The sequence below is a fragment of the Triticum aestivum genome, chromosome 5A (assembly GCF_018294505.1).
Source record: "Triticum aestivum cultivar Chinese Spring chromosome 5A, IWGSC CS RefSeq v2.1, whole genome shotgun sequence".
NCBI lineage: Eukaryota > Viridiplantae > Streptophyta > Magnoliopsida > Poales > Poaceae > Triticum > Triticum aestivum.
Window position 1 is genome coordinate 664,111,520 of NC_057806.1, and position 27,272 is coordinate 664,138,791.

A 27,272-nucleotide genomic window follows, 5' to 3' on the forward strand; every position below is an offset into this window, starting at 1 on the left:
TCGCACATGTATAAAAATAAATATACATCTGTGAGATTGTAATATAGCCACAAACCATTGCATGCAAATATGTGTGAGAGTGCTATTCATCGGTCATCTTGTTGTCATCATTGTGTATATTATAAAATAGTGCAAATTCTGTGCAAATTTTGTTATCATTTTCTTCTTCTTAAAGGGTACCTATGCCACTAATTCTTTCTTTCTTAGAAAACTTCATTATTTGGAATTTTTTTCTTGAAGGGTAATACTAATGCCACTGATTCATTTCTTCTTAGGAAACTTCTTTGTTGTGGAAATTCCACAATTATTATTGCATATTATTAAAAAAACCGCAAGTTCTATATAAATTGTGTGCTAATTATGTCATTATAAGAAAGCGCAAGTTATATGTAGAAAAGTGCATATATTTTTTTCTAAACGGATTTTTTTATGTTGTCATTATGTAAACGCACAACCTATGTGTAAGTCTGACATGCATTGGTCCTTACTCATTGGGCGCTGCCTCAACTAGATATTGCAGTGCGGCAACACGTCTCTTTGTGGTTGAGTCAATGGCCTCGTTTGACGATTTCTAGCGCTTCGTGGATGTTCTCTACTTGCAGTTTGGGCCCGATGTCATTGCTGGGCGTTGTTGGCTGCTACTTCCTTCGTTCCTAAATATAAGTCTGTTTAGATATTTCAATAGGGACTACATAAGAATAAATATAAACGTATTTTAAAGTGTAGATTCATTCATTTTGCTTCATATGTAGACTATTGAAATCTCTAAAAGGACTTATATTTAGGAACGGAGGGAGTAGATTAGTGCACCTGCATGCTGCCTAATTTCAATCAAATTGCTAATCTGTATGTCGTACGTAGCTGTGGCAGGGAGCCAACACATGCCCAGGGGCCAATCGACTGAACCAAAATTTAATTTATTTTCAGACGACTGACATGTAGTCAGTCCTTACAAAGCAACAAGCTACACCTAAGCTGTTGACCGGCAGGAAAATAGAACTCCTATCCCATAAACTGGATGGAAAAAAGGTACTCCTGCTAGTAGAGATGAACGCGGTACACGATCAGGTCATCAGGACAGGACGAAGCCGACAAGGACTGGCCCAGATGCTGTTTTTACTGAGTCGCCAGATGCGGTACAGTGGACGGCCAAAAAGAGCATTCAGCCAAACCAATGGCGATGATGATAAACAACAATGGCTTTGTCAGCATCTATCTTCATCAGAGAGTGTGCATGGTGCAAATGGCATGTGACCTCACGTGCAGCCAGCAGCAAGAACAAGGAGGCATGATCACTGCCTCATCTTCCAGTGCCAGGAATCATAAGACCAAGTGCTGCTAGATCAGCAGTAGCAGAGGGCACAAAAACAAAGCAACACTTGCAATTAGCTAGTGGGTTATCATTAAGACTGCCATGAGCGTCAGCTGGGGGTGTTAGTCACAAGTCACAAGTCAGAGGAGAACACCATCAGCCTGCACTTGTGCGGTTCAACAAGTGAGTATATCAAGAACTGTCATAGAACGATGCTCGCACATATAATACAATCAAGAGCAAGGAGGGGGGTTGAGTTGGTTATGTATCATAAGTACTATGAGATCCAATCAGGGGCCAAAAAATAATGCAATCACCACATGCTTGGTTAATTAATGGTACCATACGTACGTACATATCTAGCAAGAGGCAGTCCATCCGGACAAACTCAGATCATGTCCCGGCGGCTCGGCATCGTCGTTCTTCTGTCCTTCCCATCATCATCTGTACCGTTGGTTCTCGCGCTTGCTCAGGCTCCCATCCTCCATCGAGCTTGATCTGTCAGTTGCCGCATCCCTTCGGGGCTTCCTGTCCTGCACATTTCATTCGTTGCAGTTGACAATGTGAGTAACTGATCACTGATGTTGAGCGAATGAAAGATTATAGCAAGGTTGCCGAGATAGTAGGAAGAAACATACGTCGCGGGGGTTTAGGTCCTCCATCTCCAGCATGTGGATCACATGCCCCATTTTAGGCCGCTTATGGCCATCGGGGTCGACGCAGCGAAGGGCGACCAGAAGAGCCCGCTTCAGGGCTTTCGGGGAAGGCCTCTCGGGGAGCTTGGGGTCGACCACTTCCTCTGCTTTCCTCTCAGCCACCATGTTCTTCAGCCACTCGATCAAGTTCACCTGGAAAATACAAGAATTTGGCTTCATCGGGCCGCCTCCACAGTTCTGAAAAGAAACTAATAGAAATGGGCTAAAAAAAAAAAACTTACCTCTCCAGCTGACCTAGTATAATCTACAGGAGATCTACCAGTTATGATCTCCATCAAAAGAACGCCAAAGCTATACACATCGCTCCTCTCAGTTAACATTCCGGTGCTGGCGTATTCAGGCGCCACATAGCTGCAACATAAAGCAAAAGGTTCAGTCATAACAAGATATACAACCTTTTCTGCATCACCGAGCACTAAAAGACTATCGACACTAACCCAAAGGTTCCCATAACACGGGTGGTAACATAGCTTTCCTCCGAGCACAGCAATTTTGCAAGCCCAAAATCCGATACTTTAGCATTCCACTGCTTGTCGATGAGAATATTGCTAGATTTGACGTCGCGGTGGACAACCTTCGGTTCCAGCCCTTCGTGAAGATAGGCCAGCCTGGGCAAGCAAAATCGGGTGTCAGAGGTAACGAATTTAACTATCACATCCAGCATTGAAGAGAGCTGTTGAGGTTGTTTAAGCAAACCACCGGCAATATTACTTCCAGGCAAAGAATATAACAGCTAGAGTGCTTGCGAGTGCACATGATGCTTCAGTTCAGGCTTTGACCGCTAAACAGAATCACAATGTTCTATTCTACAAACATACGCAAGCTAAACAAAATATTAACAAATACTACTACATTAGAGTGCTAGAGGGAGAACCTCAAACTATCTCAAACCGGGTGCCCTGTCTAAAATAAAGCTGGCAGCGGGAAAGCAAAGGGAAGGAGGCATGCAAGATAAGCACATGCCATGTCTCAGAAGCTAAAGACCTTTTTCTCCTATTTAAATGGGTATGAAATTCAAATTGTTTTCAGAAGTAAAATGAAACGCTAGTACCATAATTTTTACATATCTGTGAAACATAGGTTGCAATCAGTTGTCTCTTTCTCTAAACTCTTAAAAGGGAATATGTGCATGTCAAGAAATAGGTCCTAACAAAACTTGTGAGTGAAGCATCTGAATTCCTTGGGACAGCGAATCTCACCAGAACTCGGCTCCATCATCCTAACCGAGACGCATGTCTCGTAACAGAACAGACCTAAACATGCCAGCTAGCACCTTTGTCTTCCAAGAAACTAAAATGCTAATGACCTATATTTGGTTTATTTCTTCAGTCACAGCCTAGCAACACACAGTAACCACCGTATATACAGATGGAGCTAAACTATAGAATGATGAGGAAGATTATAGTCCAAGAAATAGCACTTGGCAAACCCATTTAGTAAGGTGAAATAACAGTGAAGAAGCATGACCCTTTAGCGGTTCCGATAATTATGTTCATCCTCATATCCCAGGTCAATGGGCTCTCTTCCCCAATCTCGCCATGAAGCCACTGATCGAGATTGCCGTTGTCGACATACTCGTAGACAAGCATCCTGTTAAGTTCAACCACATTAGAAGAGAAATTCGGAAACTGGTTCACAAATTGAGGAAGAGATTGCAAATGCATTTTACCTGTAGGCACCCTCCACGCAGTAGCCGAGCAGCCTGACGAGGTTCTTGTGCCGGACACGGCCGATCGTTTCGACCTCCACCTTGAACTCCTTTTCAGCCTGGCCCCTGATGCAAAAGCAGGGATGTGGACATCAGAGTATGGGGGGAGAAACGGATATTTTTATCAGAGTATGGGACGGGGTGAGAAATGGAACAGCCTTCGAATCCTAGAAATGTGTGCAGTGTTTAAAATGCGTCACGGAAACCGCGGAGAATCGAATGCGGATGGGCACTCGGAAAGAGAGTGAATGATGCCGGACAGGTGATTTGAAAATTTTTATTGAGCCCCACAATCCAACAGCTCATCGGTAAAGCACAACAATTTCATGAAAAAACAGGAACAAGATCAAGGCAAAAGACAGTGGATGGGTATTTGCTTGAAAGATTTGTTTTCCCCCAAATCAAATCACGCAGCAAGAGGAATTCACTCTGGCCGATGGATTCATTTTTATGAGGGGAGACCAAAACACAGAAATTGTAGGGGATTCATTCGAGCATCAAAGCGTAGGGGATTTATGTTTCAATTCAAATCGAACAGCTCAAAGGAGATAAACACGCAGAAACTTTCGGGATATGAGGTCACGAGGTTACCTATTATTGAGCAGATTCTTGACGGCAATGATGGTGGAATCTTGCAGCGTGCCTCTGTAGACAATCCCGTAGCCCCCCTCGCCGATCACATTCTCCTCGGCGAGCCCGTCGGTGGCTTCCTCCAGCTCCCGGAGCGTGAACCAGTGGCCCCACCCGAGGTGCGACACCTCCGGCCCCATCGCGCCGCTCCCGGCGCTCCTCGGCGTGGCCAGGTCCCGCTCGCTCCCGCCGCTCGTGGTGGCCGACAGGCCGCTGGCCGCCGTGGAGCGCTTGGACCCCGCGGGCATCGCCGGGAGCTGCGCCCTCTGCTGCTGCAGCGTCTGCGTCTGCGGCGGCGGCGGCTCCGCCTTGGCCATCTGCGCCGCGGCGGGCTGCGGCAGCGGGGTCGGCGCCGGCTGCTGGTGCTGCTGCCGGCGCACGATCTCCTGGATGTCCTTGGCCGGCGTGGGCGCGTGCTGGTGCTGCAGGTGCTGCTGCTGCTTGAGGGGCTTGGCGTCGGCGGGGTGGTAGAGATTGGCCGCGCGGCGGCCCCGGCGGCGGCGCGAGAGGCAGAGGAAGAGCAGCAGGAGCACGAGCACGATGGCGGCGCCGACGGCGATGCCCATGAGCACCCAGAGGCGGAGGCCGAAGACGGGCGTGCGCTGCGACAGCCACGTGTTGAGGTACCCCGCGCTCCACGGCGACGGCGCCGCCTGCTGCTGCTGGCGCCGCGGCGTCTCCGACTGCAGCAGCAGCCTCCTCCCCACCGCCGCCGCCGCCATCGCCACGGCTCTAGCTGCTGCTGCTGCTGACGACCACGATGGGGCAGAGTCGCTTGGGAGGTTGGGATTCTTCTCCGGCCGCTTACATGCGCGGCTGACTCCACGGGAGATTGGTTTGGGGGGCAGGGGAGCGTCCGGCGTGGGTACGCTTTGCCGTGTGGGGTTAGCATTTTGTAGAGGCGCAGCAGGGTTCTGCCGTTACTGGTCAGCCCGTTGCCTTCGCCCAATGACACGTGGGCCCGGGTGGCTGTGGACCCAGGGGCAGTGAGGTCACTGTGGCGCTGCGGTGGGGCCAGAGGCAAGCCGGATATGGTTTTGGGATCGGCCTTTAAAATGTGGGAGCCATGAGAATGAGATTTATTTCATCTTTCTTTTGGGAAAAGAATGTGTGAAAGCCAAGCCATGCATGGTGCCATTTTTGCTGGATTTATTTACTGCTTCTATTATGTGCTACTCCTAGTTCAACTTTTGTCAATGATAGTTGCATTAGTGGTATGTTATGCGTGCATGTAATCACCTTTTGCAACATTTCATTTTTGCCTAGTTGTCTGTGTCTTCTGCTTTGTGAGATCAAAGAGTGTGCTTTATCACCACTTGGAATCAATATGGTGGTGGGATCTTTTGTTCTAAATAAGATTTGTGTTGGTTGGTGGTTGGATGCCATACGTTCCAAAATTGTTGCCATCGTTGATTTTTTACTGGTAATGAAATGTTAAATTTGGCACTAGGAATATTGCTAGGGGTGTCAATTAATGGGACTGTGTGATCTATACATATCAATAAATGTGTACGTGCAATGCATATTGATATTAGACAGTATATTAACTGCGTGTGGATATCAGGTAGTGGATATCGTCTTGCATGTTAATTATGTGATTAATTCTAACATTTTTATTTGGTATGATATTAATGGCACGCTAAACATGTTGAGTGCTCGTCATTGGAGCAGTCTAGGTTGTTGGATTGACCTTGTTTGACGGTCAAGATTATTCGGACATGCCTCTTTGTGTCTTTTTATATATTGGTATAGATATAAATATAGCCATAGATAGATATAGATGTAGATGTAGATATTAATATAGACATAGATACATAGATTTATACACACGAGGTGTGTGGATTAAAGCCTTAGTATGTGAGGTTCTTAATTTAGGTCAAACCTTAGTCAATTCCAACATGTGATTGGTAGGCACTTATAAACCAAAATTCATGATAATCGAATGAGACAATCGTTTTGATGACTAGTGCTAGTGTTTCATGTGACGGTTAGAGGTCATTCATGAATGCAAGTCATCCATACATAGAAACCAACAACTATTTGCATCTACGAAAGACTGACATAGACATACTTATAGATGGAGAAATGATTATTGAGATTGCGAGACTTATACATGTTTACATGCACCCAGTGAAAAACAAGTGTATGTTCTATTTAGTGAGGTAGGCGGATATATTTCAGGAACCGTAAATAATTCAATAGTCTTTAGTCAAGATGATTAAAACTTCTCTGTCCCCGGAGAATAAAAAGAGAGAGATTAGAACGTCTCTTGATCCGAATGTCATATAGAGATTGTTATATGAAGACATGGTATGGTTGATATAGAAATTAACTGACTACTCCTTCCTTTCCGGTTTATAGGGCTTATCTCAAAATTTTAGTTTTTCCATTTCATAAGGCTCAATTTGGTTTTTTTCCATCACATGTTCAGATTCCAAGGTGCATTAAATCATTGCATGCAAGTACTAAGAGAAAATTGACCAATGCATGTAATTTATGCATGCATGCATTGCAATTAATGCATTGGTAAACATACTTTTTTGAGAAAAACAAGAGCATTAATTGAGTGTTTTTGCAAACTACAAAAAGTATTTCACCACTCATCATCTACCTTGGTTGGTGACAATTTTGAATTGAGCCTTATAAACCGGAAAGGAGCGAGTATCTTGTTTATTAGTGCTATATAGATGTGGATGCAAATGAACATTGAGATACATCAAAATCGATGGCTAGTGACCGTATGAGACGACTAGGATGATCGTCTCCCTTCATCTGATGGTTATCTTCCCATCATGAATACGTGCTATATATGTCTGATCTGATGTAGAAACAAACAGCTCGTGCATTTACTAGACCTGTCACCTGTGTAGGCATCACATAGTTGTAGATGTAGGTACAAATATTGATAGATCCAGAAACAATCGCCAAGATGGGGAGATATGCATTTACACACCTCGGTGCACAATAAGTAGGAGCATCTTTAGGCCCTGTTTGGTTTCAAATAAATCACCAATTTATAAGTCGAAAAGTGCAAAAAGTGATTTATTTTGCCAAACGGACCCAACTTATAAGTTACCCCAACTTATAAGTCATAAGTTGCTCCACCCCAATTTAAAACTTATAAGTCACTCCTTTTATGTGGGTCCCATCACCTTTACATTAAAAAACAAGGTGAAAAGGTGTGCTCAGATGACTTATAAGTCAGATGACAACCAAACAAGCGTGACTTATAAATCACTGGTTTTAAGTCACCTGACTTATAAGTCAGGTGACTTATTGGAACCAAACATGCCCTTATTTAGTGAGCAGTAGAGGTCTCATTAATTCGAAATGGAAAATCTTTCATTTATGCGCGTCGATTAGTTAAAATCTCGAATGTCCACTGGTTGAAGCACGTGGTTTGGCTTAGAGCTGTAAAACTGATCATACCTCGGGCGAGACTTGACAAAGCCCAGCCCAAAACAAACATGTGAACATCATGTTTTCGCATTTAAAATAATTACTTTGAGGGCATAAAAATAGTACTAGTGCTATATTACACACGTCTATTTTTATTTGAGTAAAACGATGTTTTTTTGCCAAGCTCAAGCTTTGTTTGGGATTTTGGGCCGGGCTTCTGGCGGCAAAGATCTCGAGGCCGAGCCTGACCTGAATGTCAGGCTTGTTGGACCGGACTGCCCATGAACAGGTTTAATTAGTTTGGAGTCGCGATACTGACAATGCGCATTTTCGCCACTTGCGTGTGTGTCATTGTGTGGACCATGCATGTAATCGGAGGAAAACGGAGACGTGTTGTAATGGGTTTGCAGGACACATGAATGAAGAACCTAATTAGCCAGCCCTGGAATGTCCACAAACCACCTAACTAATTCAGCGTGCACATCCGCAACCAATCAATCATATACATAGCAGCACTCGACAAAAAAGAAAATCAAGAATCAATCATATGGTTGTTTGTAGGTCTTTGCGTCTGTTCGTGTGGTCTTCGTTAATTGTGGATCGACTTGAACTTTGTATTTTCGTTATGATGAGTAATGGAAAGAGGTGGCGCCCGGCTCAAAAAAAAAATGCTGGCTGGATATGTATGTATGTACAACATCGGTATGTCTCATTTTTCAGATGCAGAGGCCGGGAATCGTTCTCCTTTTCTAAAAAAATTGGTATGTCCCAACAAGTAGTGCTGCTCCCCGGGGCCCGCCCCTGGCCTGGACCGATGGATGGATGGACTCCAGTCCAAAGACCCCGTGGGATTTGGACTTGGGCTAGCCAGTTAGGTGACGCGCTCCTCCAAGATTTGCACCGCACGGACAGCTCGGCGTACGCGCCGGGGAATGCAGCCAGCCAGCCGGGCTGGGATTGCGGCACGGCCCTCCCAGCCTCAAGAAAGAGAGAGTTCACGAGTGTGATGGACAGCGGGCACCAGCCAGACAGGCCGTCGATTCGAGCCCATGGTTGGTTTGGCCGGCTCGTCCCATCCGTTTCCCGTCCCATGTGACCGACCGACGGCGAGGAGAGGCTTCCGAAATCTGGCGTTTCCGCTGCCGGTCCCGTCCCGGCGTTTGGAGGATGCGGAAGCCGGGCGTGCTTTCTCGCTCAGGCCAGCCAGGGGTGCCGCCTCGCGATCGACCGCGGGATGGTTGCTACCAACGCCTTTTGCCTCGACAGCTCGGTGGTTTGTTTTGTCTGTGACTGTGTGAGTAGGCGCTTAGAGCATCTCCAATAGCTTGTCTATATGGATGTCTATACTTGTTTTTCACAACGTGAGTTTAAAACAGGCGTCCAACCGCTTGTCTATATGATCGTTCAAATATACACATCCTCTAAATTGGCCTCGACAATGTCCATGCCTGGACAATGTGAAGGCGTTGTCTAAACTCAGTTGCAGTCATGATTTCTTCCTCTCCTTAGCGATGGTCCACCTGTCATGGTCTCTGTATATAGACATTCTGATGCAAAACTGGATGTGTATATGAGGGAATCTTTTTAGACCATTGTCTATATGAATATATAGACATCCAAATATACACATGCTATTGGAGATGTGGTTAGTTGCTGTATTGTCGATCGTCATGTTTGGTAGCAGCGGCGATGAACCAACGAATTGCCCGAGCCACACGCAAGTTAAGGCTCGATCGATTTGCGGCCCCGAGAATAATACTCCCTCTTAGTGATATAAGAGTATTTAGATTATTATTTTTAATGATCTAAATGTTTTTATATTAGTTTACGGAGAAAGTACTGTAGTACGTAATCACGTGGAGGCGGAGAATCAGGCAGTGTATATATGTACCTTCGTTCATATATACAGGGCCTAATTCGTTTCTTAAGACATCCATTGATGTTTGGTAAGATTAATAGTATATAAGACATATATAATGTCAAAAATTATATCATTGAAAAGCTTTTTTCACATACGAATTTGACAGTGTATTTTGTGTAACTTACATGTCATATATCATTGTTTTAGATCCTCAAAAAAAAATATCATTGTTTTATAATATATGCGATCATAGTTAGCCTTAAAAGCCGCATTAGTCTCTATGTATATATTTGATAGACGGAGTATATTAGGGCCTGTTTGGTTTCAATAAGTCACCTGACTTATAAATCAGGAGACTTAAAATTAGTGACTTATAAGTCACGTATGTTTGGTTGTCACCTGACTTATAAGTCACCTGACACATCTTTCCACATCAATTAACATCATGCAGATGGTGGGACTCACGCAAAAGGGGGTGACTTATAAGTTTTAAGTTGGGATGGAGCAACTTATGACTTATAAGTTTGGGTGACTTATAAATCGGATCTATTTGGCAAAATAAGTCATTTTTTTCACTTTTCGGCTTATAAGTTAGTGCCTTATTTGGAACCAAATAGGCCCTTAACACTAGTTAATTAAATACTACTCAAGCAAGCAGTTGGGCGATGGATGCTTCGCACCCCCGTCGGCCCATGCATCCCGTCCCATCGTTGGATGCACAATCTTTCCTATCCCGTCCGCGTCCGCCTCCGGCCACGCCACGGACGTCGATCCAAGCCGCTCGCCCACCGGCCACCAGCTGCTGCTTCTTCCCTTTGACAGCTTCCCGTTTGGTCGACTGACTCTCTCACTCGCCTCCATCGCCGTCGCCCGCCGCGCCCGTCAGCATAGAGACAACAACATCAGCACAGCACGTCGGCGCCGGACGCGCGAACACAAAGCCACGAACGCGAGAGCGAGCCGACGGTCGCCGCGGCTGCTCTCTACCTGACCTGGTTCCAGCCAGGTGCACCGTCCGTCCGTACGACGCACAGGTTCCTTTTTTTCCGTTCAGCTCTAGCTTTGCCTTTGCTCGGGCCAAACGGATGACAATGAAGGGATAGATGAACATCACCAAGCATTTCTTCTTCTGCACCGGGGACACAAGAGCAACTCCAATGAGGCGATCCAATTCGCCCACGGCCGTCCGTTTGGGTCGGTGCAGGCAGAAAAGACGGCCCAACGCGCTGACCCAAACAGACGCGCGTCCGTTTTTCCTCCGCGGGCGATCCATTCCTGGCCCATTTTTAGCCTAATTTACGTCGGCGAGGACACGCGACGGACGTGTGCTCGCTCGCCTACTCCTGTCCCCGGGCCTGCTCGTCTGTGGCACATTGGCCTTCCCTCCCCCCAGCCAAAAAGCAACCCTCGCCCCGCCTCCTCCGTCACCGACATCGCCGCCCATTTTGTCGGCGACTCTTCCAGCTGCCGCCGCCTCCACATCCGCCCAGCAACGCTGCCCCTGCCCCCAGTCGCCCCCCGCCGCCGTTTTGCCGTCGGGGAGCAAGCTGGTTCCCCGCCGCTGTTTCCCCCACCGCCCAGCCGCCCCGCGACCAAGTAGACGCCTCGCCGCCCCAGCCACAGACGACCGGCACGCTCGTCGGACGCCATCACACTCGTCGGACGCCGGCCGGGCAGCTAGCTGGTCTGTGGGCGCCGCGTCTTCCCTCGCCGGTCGTCTCCTTCTTCGACGCCCGCAAGCTGTTCGACAGTTTGCCAAGATACGAAAATGGACTCCGCCGATGAGTTTTTTTTTCCACAATTTCCTTTGCGACTCCGACGATTCATCGTCCGACGAGGAGGAGGAGATATTGGCTGCCGTGTTAGTCCATCACCACCTCAACAACCAGCGGCCGTTGTTTCGTGGCTCCATTCCGGGCCACCTTCCGGCGTTGAATCGTAACCGGGAGAGCGGGCATTTCCTTCTCTGGAAGGACTACTTTAATACAACAAACCCGTTGTTCAAACATCACAAATTTCGCCGCCGGTTCCGTATGAGTAGGCATGCTTTCAACCGTATTAGAGAGGGAGTGGTCGGCTATGATGACTACTTCGAGTGCAAAGAGGATGCCGTCGGCAAGATTGGTTTCTCCTCTTATCAGAAATGCACTGCCGCCATCCGAATGCTTGCATATGGAGTGCCCGGTGATCTCATTGACGAGTACGTCCGTATGAGCGAGTCTACATGCCTAGAGTCCCTGTATAAGTTCTGCAAGGCTGTGATTGTTGTGTTTGGCCCTGAGTACTTGAGAGAGCCGACAGCTGAAGATACAGCCCATTTGTTGGCGATGAATGCTAGCAGGGGCTTCCCGGGGATGCTTGGCAGCATAGACTGCATGCACTGAGAGTGGAACTGCCCTTCTGCTTGGCAAGGGCAGTATAAGGGACATGTCAGGGCTTGCACTGTCATACTAGAGGCCGTGGCGTCTCAAGATCTCTGGATCTGGCACTTTTTCTTTGGCATGGCTGGATCACACAATGATATCAACGTGCTTCAGCGCTCGCCGGGGTTTGCTAGGCTTGCCGAAGGCAACAGCCCACCGGTGAACTTTACTGTCAACGGCCACACCTACGACAAAGGGTATTATCTTGGTGACGGTAGCTGTCCTCAGTGGACCACTATTGTCAAGACAATACCCAACCCTGTCGGAGAGAAAAGGAAAAGATTTGCCCAAGAGCAAGAGAGTGCTAGAAAGGATGTCGAGCGTGCCTTTAGTGTTTTGCAATCTCGATGGGGCATCGTTCGGTATCCTGCTAATACTTGGAGCACGCAGAAACTATGGGAGGTGATGACTACTTGTGTGATCATGCACAATCTCTACTCCTAATGGAGCAGTTGGTAGTCTCGCTTCCAGGGTTTTTTTTTCGTCCCGTCATTTTCGTCCGGGTTTTTTCGTAGGTTACCGTCGTAGATTTTTTTCGATGCTGGTTTCTTATTCACCGGTTTATTTACCCCTCAGCTCTTTCCTTGCAAATCAGCACTTTCCAAACGTGCACACAATCACGGATTGAAATTTACTAACTTCTCCAAATCAACCGATACCTTCCATTATTGCAAATTTCTTTAGGAAACGAATAATAGATTTTAAGGAATCAAATAAAAGATTTTAAAGACGCATCATACTTTACTAACAATCACTAAAAATCAAATCTAAATTAATTAACCTTACCTTAAATCACTCAATCACTTTAATTAGAAAACATTTTCTTTCCTAACTGCAACCCGCTTAGTGTGCACATAACAATCCTAAGTAATTAGAGTCACATGATTGAATCCATTTATTTAGAGCGACATGATTGCGTTCCGGGATGGAGGCCATGATTTCGTCGAGGTCGTTGCTGCCTCCTACACTCAGGGTGTGTCGCCGAGATCGAGGCGAGCATGAGGAGCTGTGGCCACCGCCATGGTCACCCCATCGCAGGGGATGGAGCACGCCGTCGGCCTACAGCTTGTGGAGATCATTGTTGCTCTTCAGGTCGCGTGGTGACCGGATCTTGCCGATGTGTCCCTCCCCGACGACCTCCTCTTCGCCCAGTTGGCCGACATGGATCTCGCCACTACTGCCCTCAACTTCTCTGCCTCGAGCTCGACGGTCAGCCACCATGGATCCCCCAGCTGGAGGGTCACGTGAACCAGCCGTCCTCCCATGCTGCAGCGGCGAGAAGGTGACATGGCTCTCCGTACACGAAGAGTGGAGTTCGGTCAAGTACTTATATACTTGGCCTATACTGCTGATCCATGTACATGGAGAAGAACAGACAACCGCTCATTCATGCTTCGTTCCACTCCTTTGCGCTACATTACTAGAGGTGACATTTTCCTATCTCTCTATGTTGTAACAAGCCTGCTACCTGCGTAGTTAATGGATTTTTTTATTTAAATTTATCGCTGCTTAGTGCTTTGTTGCAATTGTTCACCCAAGATTCTTATATATAATCTGAGCGTATGTAGGCATACTTAGCTTTGCTATTCCATTTTTTCTGGCGCATAGAAATAAGATATTGTCCAGGTTAGGTATTCAATTGAGTATGGTATTTGGATTGCTATCAGAATGTCTTTTCTATGCATGTGATTTCTCACATCTGGTTATAATATTTGTGAAGACGTGCATTGCACGTGCACTTGGAAGCGGGCCCGTGGCCCGCGCTGGACGGCGCCGACGCCGACCCGAGCCACCTCGTCCGCGTATTCTTGAAGTTGTGGCTGGTCGATTTACATGAAATTAATTCCCTCAGTTCTGGTGGCAAATATAATACACATAATCCATATTGTTATGCACTAGCGTGTATGTGTGGAATAGATGGATTATGGTCCCGTACCCAATAAGATGGATATGTGTGTGTTAGAGAGAGAGGGAGAGGGGGATAGAGAGTGAGGAAGAGGGAGGAAGAGTGTGTGTCTATGTGTGTGTGTGAGGATTTGATGGTAAAAAAGGTCGCCAATGTCGTAATATTGAACTCTTAAAGTTAATGTGGCCCCGTTGCAACGCACGGGCGTTCTTCTAGTATGATCGTAGAAGACGAGCGCCCGGAACGTCTGTACGATCAAGGCTTTCAGTTTCAGGGTGAGAATGTTGTGCCTGAGCATGGAGTAGCGGCAACATTTGAGCAGTTCACTCAGTTTTGTGAAGATATGCGTGATTGAAAAACTCACGCGCAACTGCAAAATAATTTGGTTGAGCATATGTGGACTCATGTTGGCAACCAACAGATGTATCTTTTTTTATTCGTTTGCAAAACTATATAAACCATTTTTATTTTTATTTGGCTTGTAAACTATACTATTTATTTGGACGGACTATTTTGTTTGTTAAATTTTTATTTCATCATATGTTGAATACAATGCAAAATTGAGCGGCGAGCCGGCCACGCCTGTACATATGGGTCGACGCGTTGGGCGCACTGCCGACCCATATAAAAAACAGGGCAGGCGGCCGATCCAAACAGACAAAAAACGGACGAAATCGCCGTTTGTTTGGGTCGGCCTGTTGGAGTTGCTCTAACACGGGTTTTGCTGGTGATAGTCAGATCACTGGCTCGTGTCAACTGGGAACCAAAGCGGGCATGCGGAACAGCTTTGCTTTGCTTGCCACCGCAAAAAATACAGAGGGAAATTACGCGCCAGCTTTCCCGCTTTGCTCCTGTGGTCATTTACCATCGTCAGGCAGGGCGTACGTGCAAAGCAGAGCACACTTTTGTTGATAGTCAAATTTGGATTAAAAATATGGATCATAATGCTAATGTGCTAAGCTGAAGATTGTTTTTTAACTGAAGATATACACACACTGATGGAGTTGGGGAGGTAAGAGTACAGGAAGTTGAAGATTTAGACTCCAGTTTTGTTTACGTACAACCATCATCAGGTATAAGATGAAGATGGGGCTACGGTTGAGATGGAGCACAGAGAGGAGCGGACGTCGCTCAAGGAAACCAGGTTCCTGTTTAGATTTTGAATGTACAGATAAGGACCAAATCTTGTAAAACAGAGTTGTAACCAGATCGGTCTCCTGATTGATTAAAGGATCAAAGTCCAGATCGCCCTATATATACGTAGGGTCGGAGGCCGGTAGAGGGACACCCAACATAGACAAAAACATATCTACTTTATTTCCACGCATAGCTTTTCTTTTTGTTCCTTTTCCCCCATCGACTCCTCTGTTCTTGCCTGCAAGTTCAGAGATCGCCGTGGCAGTAGGCCAACCCTACGCCGCTGCACCCGGAAAACAGGACCTAGACGTCGCTTAGGTTCTGTTTGCTGTTGATCCGTTGAAGATTCGTCCAGAAGAATCAAGTTTTCTTTGAGATCAGCAAGAAGAAGGCTGTTCTGTTCCTCATACAGCAAAAGACAGCAGAAGAGAAGACCGGCTAGATTGTTGATCACTTCAGGAATTGAGTGTGTTGCTGTGCATACGATTTTTGCCATCAACACAATTTGGCGACTCCGCCGGGGAATCGAGTCAATCGGCTATCATGTCGACAAGGCTGAACTCAACTCCGGCAACATCAACAAACCCACATTAGATGAGTTGTCAGAAGAATATCGTCAGAAGTATGAGAAACGTTTGCAAGAATTTGAAGATGCTCAACACCAGTGCAAGCAAGAGTTTGAAGATACAATGCTTTCCTGCTTCCAGAAGACTCGCCAAGGTGTCATCATGAAGGGACCTGATCCGCCATCCGTCACCGAAGCATCGAAGGTAGGACCGGTAAGTGAAATTACACATGGTCTCAAGGAAGAGATGGCTATTATGATTGATCAATCAGTAGGTGCATCTGTTCATAACACGCATGAAAATTATGTTAGAAATCTAGACAGCATGATCGCTGGTCATGTTAAAAATCTGTTTGAAAAGATGCAAGTTAGTAACTCTGCGCTGCCATCAGTGTCGTATTCTGACAGAGAAAGAGATAGGCAGCCCTTAGCAACCGATGCTTCAACTTCAAATAATAATGCTGTTAATATGCAGCGCGGGGCTATACCTTTTGATTCATCGGCGCTCTTCACACCCCCTGGAGTACCACAATACGGTTTGCCGATGAATTTGTATGCTAACCACAATAGCAGTGGTCCGGCTGTTAGTGTTTCACCAAGTGTTGCTAGATCAGGGCATGCATATGCACCTCCTGTATTTTCTTCATCAGGTCCTACAACTAGCCCTTACGACTCGGTTCCATCTATGATCAATAATCAAAACCGAGTAGATGTTATTCCAGCAAGCATTCCTGTGTCTTCATACCAGCCTATGATACATTATATGCCCACAATGCCACCTCCGAATTTAACCAGTACACATGGTCAATTACCATCTAGTAATTTTAATAATCCTTTCAGAAATTTGCCACCCGCACAGTCGAACCAAGCACTGCATCATGACCATAACAGTTGGCTACAACCTAGTACTGTAGAGCAACAACAGCAGATGGCATGAGATCGACCTATGGCCGAGCCTCACACAGGGGCTGATAATCTTAAGGAACAGTTGGCTACTGTCTTGAAGGATTCATTTGGGCTGGAACCAAAGGGGAATGCACGAGCTTATAGAAAGCCGTATCCTGATTATTATGATACTTTTCAGTATCCTAGGGGGTTCAGGTTATCGGAGTTTGTTAAATTTACAGAAGAAGAAGGTAGAACGACACTGGAGCATATTGCTCAATTTATTGTACAGTGCGGCGAGGCTAGTGCTAGTGAAGTGCTAAAGCTGAGATTATTTCCGTTGTCCTTATCTGGCAGAGCTTTTTCTTGGTTTTCTTCGCTTGCACCCAATTCTATTCATACATGGTCTCAGTTGGAACAGAAGATTCATGAATATTTTTATACCGGAGATAATGAACTCAGATTGTCACATTTAACATCGGTTAAACAGAAGCATGCAGAATCTGTTGCTGAATATATTAGAAGGTTTAGAGATACACGAAACCGATGTTTTAATTTGGTAATTTCAGATAGGGATCTTGCTGATCTAGCTTATTCAGGTTTGCTTGTACATCTTAAAGAAAAGCTAGAAGGACATGATTTTGTGGATGTTAGCCAAGTTTTGCAAAAGGCTCTGGCTCAAGAAAGCCGGGCAAAAGAATCTAGAATTTTTCATAGGTCTAGTGATAAAACTAGTAAAAATGATCGCCTAGTATGAACATGGTTGAGTATGATTCTCAGTCATCAGATGATGAGGGTACAGATATGTGTGTGGCTGAATGGGATTGGGCTTCTAAGTGTAAACCATTTGTTTGCTTTGCACTAAAGCCGATTTCACATAAGAGGGAAGAAATAAAATATGCATTTGATGTTTCCAAGTGTGATAAGATCTTTGATTATTTGTTACAATGGAAGCAAATTAAACTGAATAATGGCCATGTGTTGGGGAACGTAGTAATTTCAAAAATTTCCTACGCACAAACAAGATCATGGTGATGCATAGCAACGAGAGGGGAGAGTGTTGTCTACGTACCCTCGTAGACCGAAAGCGGAAGCATTAGCACAACGCGGTTGATGTAGTCGTACGTCTTCACGGCCCGACCGATTAAGCACCGAAACTACGGCACCTCCGAGTTCTAGCACACGTTCAACTCGATGACGATCCCCGGACTCCGATCCAGTAGAATGTCGGGGAAGAGTTACGCCAGCATGACGGCGTGGTGACGATCTTGATGTTCTACCGTCGCAGGGCTTCGCCTAAGCACCGCTACAATATTATCGAGGATTATGGTGGAGGAGGGCACCGCACACGGCTAATAGATCTCAAGGATCAATTGTTGTCTCTTTGGGGTGCCCCCTGCCCCCGTATATAAAGGAGTGGAGGAGGGGAGAGCCGACCCTCTCTATGGCGCGCCCTAGGGGAGTCCTACTCCCACCGGGAGTAGGATTCCTCCTTTCCTAGTACAACTAGGAGTCCTTCCAAGTAGTAGGAGTAGGAGACAAGGAAGGGGAAGAGGGAAGAGAAGGAAGGAGGGGGCGCCGCCCCTCCCCCTAGTCCAATTCGGACTAGTCAATGGGGGGGGGGGGCGCGGCCTGCCTCTCCCTCTCCCCTAAAGCCCAATAAGGCCCATATACTTCTTCCCCCGTATTTCCGTAACTCCCCGGTACTCCGAAAAATACCCGAACCACTCGGAACCTTTCCGATGTCCGAATATAGTTGTCCAATATATCGATCTTTACGTCTCGACCATTTCGAGACTCCTCGTCATGTCTCCGATCTCATCCGGGATTCTGAACTCCTTCGGTACATCAAAACTCATAAACTCATAATATAACTGTCATTGAAACCTTAAGCGTGCGGACCCTACGGGTTCGAGAACAATGTAGACATGACCGAGACACATCTCCGGTCAATAACCAATAGCCGAACCTGGATGCTCATCTTGGCTCCCACATATTCTACGAAGATCTTTATCGGTCAGACCGCATAACAACATACGTTGTTCCCTTTGTCATCGGTATGTTACTTGCCCGAGATTCGATCGTCGGTATCTCAATACCTAGTTCAATCTCGTTACCAGCAAGTCTCTTTACTCGTTCCATAATACATCATCCTGCAACTAACTCATTAGTTGCAATGCTTGCAAGGCTTAAGTGATGTGCATTACCGAGAGGGCCTAGAGATACCTCTCCGACAATCGGAGTGACAAATCCTAATCTCGAAATACGCCAACCCAACAAGTACCTTTGGAGACACCTATAGAGCACCTTTACAATCACCCAGTTATGTTGTGACATTTGGTAGCACACAAAGTGTTCCTCCGGTAAACGGGAGTTGCATAATCTCATAGTCATAGGAACATGTATAAGTCATGAAGAAAGCTATAGCAACAAACTAAACGATCAAGTGCTATGCTAACGGAATGGGTCAAGTCAATCACATCATTCTCCTAATGATGTGATCCCGTTAATCAAATGACAACTCATGTCTATGGTTAGGAAACATAACCATCTTTGATCAACGAGCTAGTCAAGTAGAGGCATACTAGTGACACTCTGTTTGTCTATGTATTCATACATGTATTATGTTTCCGGTTAATACAATTCTAGCATGAATAATAAACATTTATCATGATATAAGGAAATAAATAATAACTTTATTATTGCCTCTAGGGCATATTTCCTTCAGTCTCCCACTTGCACTAGAGTCAATAATCTAGTTCACATCGCCATGTGATTTAACATCAATAGTTCACATCACCATGTGATTAACACCCATAGTTCACATCGACATGTGACCAACACCCAAAGGGTTTACTAGAGTCAATAATCTAGTTCACATCGCTATGTGATTAACACCCAAAGAGTACTGAGGTGTGATCATGTTTTGCTTGTGAGAGAAGTTTAGTCAACGGGTCTGCCACATTCAGATCCGTAAGTATTTTGCAAATTTCTATGTCAACAATGCTCTGCATGGAGCTACTCTAGCTAATTGCTCCCACTTTCAATATGTATCCAGATTGAGACTTAGAGTCATCTGGATCAGTGTCAAAACTTGCATCGACGTAACCCTTTACGACGAACCTTTTGTCACCTCCATAATCGAGAAACATATCCTTATTCCACTAAGGATAATTTTGACCAATGTCCAGTGATCTACTCCTAGATCACTATTGTACTCCTTTGCCAAACTCAGGGTAGGGTATACAATAGGTCTGGTACACAACATGGCATACTTTACAGAACCTATGGCTGAGGCATAGGGAATGACTTTCATTCTCTCTCTATCTTCTGCTGTGGTCGGGTTTTGAGTCTTACTCAACTTCACACCCTGTAACACAGGCAAGAACTCCTTTTTGACTGTTCCATTTTGAACTACTTCAAAATCTTGTCAAGGTATGTACTCATTGAAAAAACTTATCAATCATATTGATCTATCTCTATAGATCTTGATGATCAATATGTAAGCAGCTTCACCGAGGTCTTTCTTTGAAAAACTCCTTTCAAACATTCCTTTATGCTTTGTAGAATAATTCTACATTATCTCTGATCAACAATATGTCTTTCACATATACTTATCAGAAATGTTGTAGTGCTCCCACTCACTTTCTTGTAAATACAGGCTTCACCGCAAGTCTGTATAAAACTATATGCTTTGATAAACTTATCAAAGTGTATATTCCAACTCCGAGATGCTTGCACCAGTCCATAGATGGATCGCTGGAGCTTGCATATTTTGTTAGTACCTTTAGGATTGATAAAACCTTCTGGTTGCATCATATACAACTCTTCTTTAATAAATCCATTAAGGAATGCAGTTTTGTTTATCTATTTGCCAGATTTCATAAAATGCGGCAATTTCTAACATGATTCGGACAGACTTAAGCATAGATACGAGTGAGAAACTCTCATCGTAGTCAACACCTTGAACTTGTCGAAAACCTTTTTGCGACAATTCTAGCTTTGTAGATAGTAACACTACTATCAGCGTCCGTCTTCCTCTTGAAGATCCATTTAATCTCAATGGCTCGCCGATCATTGGGCAAGTCAATCAAAGTCCATACTTTGTTCTCATACATGGATCTCATCTCAGATTTCATGGCCTCAAGCCATTTCGCGGAATCTGGGCTCATCATCGCTTCCTCATAGTTCATAGGCTCGTCATGGTCAAGTAACATGACTTCCAGAACAGGATTATCGTACCACTCTGGTGCGGATATCACTCTTGTTTACCTACGAGGTTTGGTAGTAACTTGATCTGAAGTTACATGATCATCATCATTAGCTTCCTCACTAATTGGTATAGTAGTCACAAGAACAGATTTCTGTGATGAACTACTTTCCAATAAGGGAGCAGGCACAGTTACCTCGTCAAGTTCTACTTTCCTCCCACTCACTTCTTTCGAGAGAAACTCCTTCTCTAGAAAGGATCCATTCTCAACAACGAATATCTTGCCATTGGATCTGTGGTTGAAGGTGTACCCAACAATTTCGTTTGGGTATCCTATGAAGATGCACTTCTTCGATTTGGGTTCGAGCTTATCATGTTGAAACTTTTTCACATAAGCATCGCAGTCCCAAACTTTAAGAAATGACAGCTTAGGTTTCTCGCCAAACCACAGTTCATACGGTGTCGTCTCAATGGATTTAGATGGTGCCCTATTTAACGTGAATGTAGCTGTCTCTAATGCATAACCCCAAAATGATAGTGGTAATCGGTAAGAGACATCATAGATCGCACCATATCTAATAAAAGCATGGTTACACCGTTCGGACACACCATTACACTGTGGTGTTCCAGGTGGCGTGAGTAGTGAAATTATTTCACATTGTTTTAACTGAAGGCCAAACTCGTAACTCAAATATTTTACTTCTGCGATCATATCTTAGAAACTTTTATTTTTGTTACGATGATTCTCCACTTCACTCTGAAATTCTTTGAACTTTTCAAATATTTCAGACTTGTGTTTCATCAAGTAGATATACTCATATCTGCTCAAATCATGTATGAAGATCAGAAAATAATGATACCTGCCGCGAGCCTCAATATTCATCGGACCACATACATCAATATGTATGATTTCCAACAAATCTGTTGCTTGCTCCATTGTTTCGAAGAACGGAGTCTTAGTCATCTTGCCCATGAGGCATGGTTCGCAAGCATCAACTGATTCATAATCAAGTGATTCCAAAAGCCCATCAGCATGGATTTTCTTCATGCGCTTTACACCAATATGACCTAAACGGCAGTGCCACAAATAAGTTGCACTATCATTATTAACTTTGCATCTTTTGGCTTCAATATTATGAAAATGTGTATCACCACGATCGAGATCCAACAAACCATTTTCATTGGCTGTATGACCATAGAAGGTTTTATTCATGTAAACAGAACAACAATTATTCTCTAACTTACATGAATAACCGTATTGCAATAAACATGATCTAATCATATTTATGCTCAACGCAAACACTAAATAACACTTATTTAGGTTCAACACTAATCCCGAAAGTATAGGGAGTGTGCGATGATGATCATATCAATCTTGGAACCACTTCCAACACACATCGTCACTTCACCCTTAACTAGTCTCTGTTCATTCTGCAACTCCTGTTTCGAGTTACTACTCTTAGCAACTAAACCAGTATCAAATACCGAGGGGTTGCTACGAACACTAGTAAAATACACATCAATAATCTATATATCAAATATACCTTTGTTCACTTTTGCCATCCTTCTTATCCGCAAAATACTTGGAGCAGTTCCGCTTCCAGTGACCAGTCCCTTTGCAGTAGAAGTACTTAGTCTCAGGCTTAGGACCAGACTTGGGCTTCTTCACTTGAGCAGCAACTTGCTTGTCGTTCTTCTTGAAGTTCCCCTTATTCCCTTTGCCCCTTTTCTTGAAACTAGTGGTCTTGTCTACCATCAACACTTGATATTTTTCTTGATTTCTACCTTCGTTGATTTCAGCATTACGAAGAGCTTGGGAATCGTTTCTGTTATCCCTTGCATATCATAGTTCATCACGAAGTTCTACTAACTTGGTGATGGTGACTAGAGAATTCTGTCAATCACTATCTTATTTGGAAGATTAACTCCCACTTGATTCAAGCGATTGTAGTACCCAGACAATCTGAGCACATGCTCACTGCTTGAGCTATTCTCCTCCATCTTTTAGCTATAGAACTTGTTGGAGACTTCATATCTCTCAAGTCGTGTATTTGCTTGAAATATTAACTTCAGCTTCTGGAACATCTCATATGGTCCATGACGTTCAAAACGTCTTTGAAGTCCCGATTCTAAGCCGTTAAGCATGGTGCACTAAACTATCAAGTAGTCATCATATTGAGCTATTCAAACGTTCATAACGTCCGCATCTGCTCCTGCAATAGGTTTGTCACCTAGCGGTGCATCAACGACATAATTCTTCTGTGCAGCAATGAGGATAATCCTCAGATCACGGATCCAATCCGCATCATTGCTACTAATATTTTTCAACTTAGTTTTCTCTAGGAACATAAAAAATTAAATGGGGAGCAACATCGCGAGCTATTGATCTACAACATAGATATGCTAATACTACCAGGACTAAGTTCATGATAAATTAAAGTTCAATTAATCATATTACTTAAGAACTCCCACTTAGACAGACATCCCTCTAATCTTCTAAGTGATCACGTGATCCATATCAACTAAAGCATGTCCAATCATCACGTGAGATGGAGTAGTTTCAATGGTGAACATCACTATGTTGATCATATCTACTATATGATTCACGCTCGACCTTTCGGTCTCCGTGTTCCGAGGCCATATCTGTTATATGCTAGGCTCGTCAAGTTTAACCTGAGTATTCTGCTTGTGTAACTGTTTTGCACCCGTTATATTTGAATGTAGAGCCTATCACACCCGATCATCACGTGGTGTCTCAGCATGAAGAACTTTCGCAACGGTGCATACTCAGGGAGAACACTTGTACCTTGATAATTAGTGAGAGATCATCTTATAAAGCTACCATCGAACTAAGCAAAATAAGATGTATAAAAGATAAACATCACATGCAATCAAAATATGTGACATGATATGGCCATCATCATCTTGTGCCTTTGATCTCCATCTCCAAAGCATCGTCATAATTTCCATCGTCACCGACATGACACCATGATCTCCATCATCTTGATCTATATCAATGTGTCGTCACATGGTCGTCTCGCCAACAATTGCTCTTGCAACTATTGCTATCGCATAGCGATAAAGTAAAGCAATTATTTGGCGCTTGCATATTATGCAATAGAGAGATAACCATAAGGCTTTTGCCTGTTGCCGATAACTTCAACAAAACATGATCATCTCATACAACAACTTATATATCATCACGTCTTGACCATATCACATCACAACATGCCCTGCAAAAACAAGTTAGACGTCCTCTACTTTGTTGTTGCAAGTTTTACGTGGCTGCTACGGGCTGAGCAAGAACCGTTCTTACCTACGCATCAAAACCACAATGATAGTTTGTCAAGTTGGTGCTGTTTTAACCTTCGCAAGGACCGGGCGTAGCCACACTCGGTTCAACTAAAGTTGGAGAAACTGACACCCGCCAGCCACCTGTATGCAAAGCATGTCGGTAGAACCAGTCTCGCGTAAGCGTACGCGTAATGTCGGTCCGGGCCGCTTCATCCAACAATACCGCCGAACCAAAGTGTGACATGCTGGTAAGCAGTATGACTTATATCGCCCACAACTCAATTGTGTTCTACTCGTGCATATAACATCTACTCATAAAACCTGGCTCTGATACCACTGTTGGCGAACGTAGTAATTTCAAAAATTTCCTACGCACACGCAAGATCATGGTGATGCATAGCAACGAGAGGAGAGAGTGTTGTCTATGTGCCCTCATAGACCGGAAGCGAAAGCGTTAGCACAACGCGGTTGATGTAGTCGTACGTCTTCACGGCCCGACCGATCAAGCACCGAAACTACGGCACCTCCGAGTTCTAGCACATGTTCAGCTCGATGACGATCCCAGGACTCTGATCCAGCAGGATGTCGGGGAAGAGTTCCGTCAGCACGACGGCGTGGTGACGATCTTGATGGTCTACCGTCGCAGGGCTTCGCCTAAGCACCACTACAATATTATCGAGGATTATGGTGGAGGAGGGCACCGCACACGGCTAATAGATCTCAAGGATCAATTGTTGTCTCTTTGGGGTGCCCCCTGCCCCTGTATATAAAGAAGTGGAGGAGGGGAGGGCCGGCCCTCTCTATGGCGCGCCCTAGGGGAGTCCTACTCCCACCGGGAGTAGGATTCCCCCTTTCCTAGTACAACTAGGAGTCCTTCCAAGTAGTAGGAGTAGGAGACAAGGAAGGGGAAGAGGGAAGAGAAGGAAGGAGGGGGCGCCGCCCCTCCCCCTAGTCCAATTCGGACTAGTCAATGGGGGGGCGCGCGGCCTGCCTCTCCCTCTCCCCTAAAGCCCAATAAGGCCCATATACTTCTTCCCCCGTATTCCCGTAACTCCCCGGTACTCCGAAAAATACCCGAACCACTCGAAACCTTTCCGATGTCCGAATATAGTTGTCCAATATATCGATCTTTGCGTCTCGACCATTTCGAGACTCCTCGTCATGTCCCCGATCTTATCCGGGACTCCGAACTCCTTCGGTACATCAAAACTCATAAACTCATAATATAACTGTCATCGAAACCTTAAGTGTGCGGACCCTACGGGTTCGAGAACAATGTAGACATGACCGAGACACGTCTCCGGTCAATAACCAATAGCGGAACCTGGATGCTCATATTGGCTCCCACATATTCTACGAAGATCTTTATCGGTTAGACCGCATAACAACATACGTTGTTCCCTTTGTCATCGGTATGTTACTTGCCCGAGATTCGATCGTCGGTATCTCAATACCTAGTTCAATCTTGTTACCGGCAAGTCTCTTTACTCGTTCCGTAATACATCATCCTGCAACTAACTCATTAGTTGCAATGCTTGCAAGGCTTAAGTGATGTGCATTACCGAGAGGGCCCAGAGATACCTCTCCGACAATCGGAGTGACAAATCCTAATCTCGAAATACGCCAACCCAACAAGTACCTTCGGAGACACCTGTAGAGCACCTTTATAATCACCCAGTTATGTTGTGACATTTGGTAGCACACAAAGTGTTCCTTCGGTAAACGGGAGTTGCATAATCTCATAGTCATAGGAACATGTATAAGTCATGAAGAAAGCAATAGCAACAAACTAAACGATCAAGTGCTATGCTAACGGAATGGGTCAAGTCAATCACATCATTCTCCTAATGATGTGATCCTGTTAATCAAATGACAACTCATGTCTATGGTTAGGAAACATAACCATCTTTGATCAACGAGCTAGTCAAGTAGAGGCATACTAGTGACACTCTGTCTATGTATTCACACATGTATTATGTTTCCGGTTAATACAATTCTAGCATGAATAATAAACATTTATCATGATATAAGGAAATAAATAATAACTTTATTATTGCCTCTAGGGCATATTTCCTTCACCATGTTATACCGTCACCAGAAGAACTAAAAAGGCGTGCTTATTGCAAATGGCATAATTCTTATTCTCATGCTACTAATGATTGTAATGTTTTCCGTCGACAGGTTCAATCAGCCATTAATGAAGGATGTTTGAAGTTTGATGAGCGGATGCAATTAGATGCTAATCCTTTCCCTGTCAACATGATTGATTTTGAGAACAAGAAAGTTCTTGTTCGGCCATCTCAGGCCGAATCAGCAATAGGAAAAAATATGGTGGTGGCTGCGAGTAGCTCAAAGTCTCTGGAAGAGACCAGGGAAGTGGCCAGAAAAGTGCAAATTGAGAAAAATTCTAGGGGTGGTGAATCAATTAAAATTATAGTGCCAGCATTAGGCTCTGATGCTATGCAAAGTGCCAGGCCAAGAATGATCAAACCAAAGAGCCCCGAAGTTGACCGTTGGAAGATTAATGAGGGAAAGAGTAAGGCAATAAAAAAGAAACAGAAGCCGAAGGTCACTTTTGATAAGCTTCTGGCTAAGTATGCACATGGCAAGGCTGGTCAAAAATATTTTGATCGGCTGAGAAACTTTAAGCGGCCGAGATCACCAGAACAGAGATTTGCTGGGCCAAAATATCGACGTGGAGATTTTCATGCAGCAGCCCCATATCCATTTAACGGGCCGCCAATGCCTATGCCATGGGGATTCGATTTTGCTCCTTGTCCGCCATGGGTTGGTGCGGACCATGGATGCCGCCTCCTTCGGTAATGCCTCTTGGACAGTTTCATCCAGGTTGGGCTCCTCACAGAAGGCCGGTCTTTGATAGATTGTCACATCCAAATTATAACCGTTATGGTCAAAGGGATTGGTCTTATGGTAGAGGTGAGCTTAATCGAAAAGTATACCGTGTGAAGGAGACTAAGCATGTGAATGAGGAACCAGGCTCAATTACAGGTGAGAGACAACCATGTTGCAAATTTGCATGTGCCAACGATGGAGTACAGGGTACAACGACAACACATGAGAAGGATGAGGCCACAGGAACAACAAACAGTAAGGAAGCCACAATACCATCCATGAATAGTGATTCTGCTACAGTAAAAACGGGTTTGATTACTGCCTGTGCTGATTCTGGAGCACCCAAAATATCAAATTGTGCCAACGTGAACAA

General features: G+C 44.9%; 1 protein-coding gene across 1 annotated transcript; it reads right to left on the reverse strand.

Moving 5' to 3' along the window:
• Positions 1 to 1,496: 1,496 nt before the first annotated feature.
• On the reverse strand, positions 1,497 to 5,242 carry LOC123105776 (probable serine/threonine-protein kinase At1g01540). The gene is made up of 7 exons (XM_044527918.1): positions 4,328 to 5,242; positions 3,698 to 3,802; positions 3,496 to 3,618; positions 2,466 to 2,636; positions 2,250 to 2,379; positions 1,951 to 2,160; positions 1,497 to 1,845 (listed from the first exon to the last, which is right to left on the reverse strand). The coding sequence occupies exons 1-7, from the start codon at positions 5,086 to 5,088 to the stop codon at positions 1,753 to 1,755; spliced, it is 1,593 nt and encodes a 530-aa protein (XP_044383853.1). The 5' UTR covers positions 5,089 to 5,242; the 3' UTR covers positions 1,497 to 1,752.
• Positions 5,243 to 27,272: the final 22,030 nt, after the last annotated feature.

Coding starts and splice junctions, on each gene's coding strand:
- LOC123105776 (XM_044527918.1), bottom strand. CDS start 5,088: ATGGCGGCGGCGGCGGTGGGGAGGAGGCTGCTGCTGCAGTCGGAGACG. Junction 3,619..3,697: donor TGCGTGGAGGGTGCCTACAG/GTAAAATGCATT, acceptor TGAACTTAACAG/GATGCTTGTCTACGAGTATG. Junction 2,380..2,465: donor CGTGTTATGGGAACCTTTGG/GTTAGTGTCGAT, acceptor TTTATGTTGCAG/CTATGTGGCGCCTGAATACG.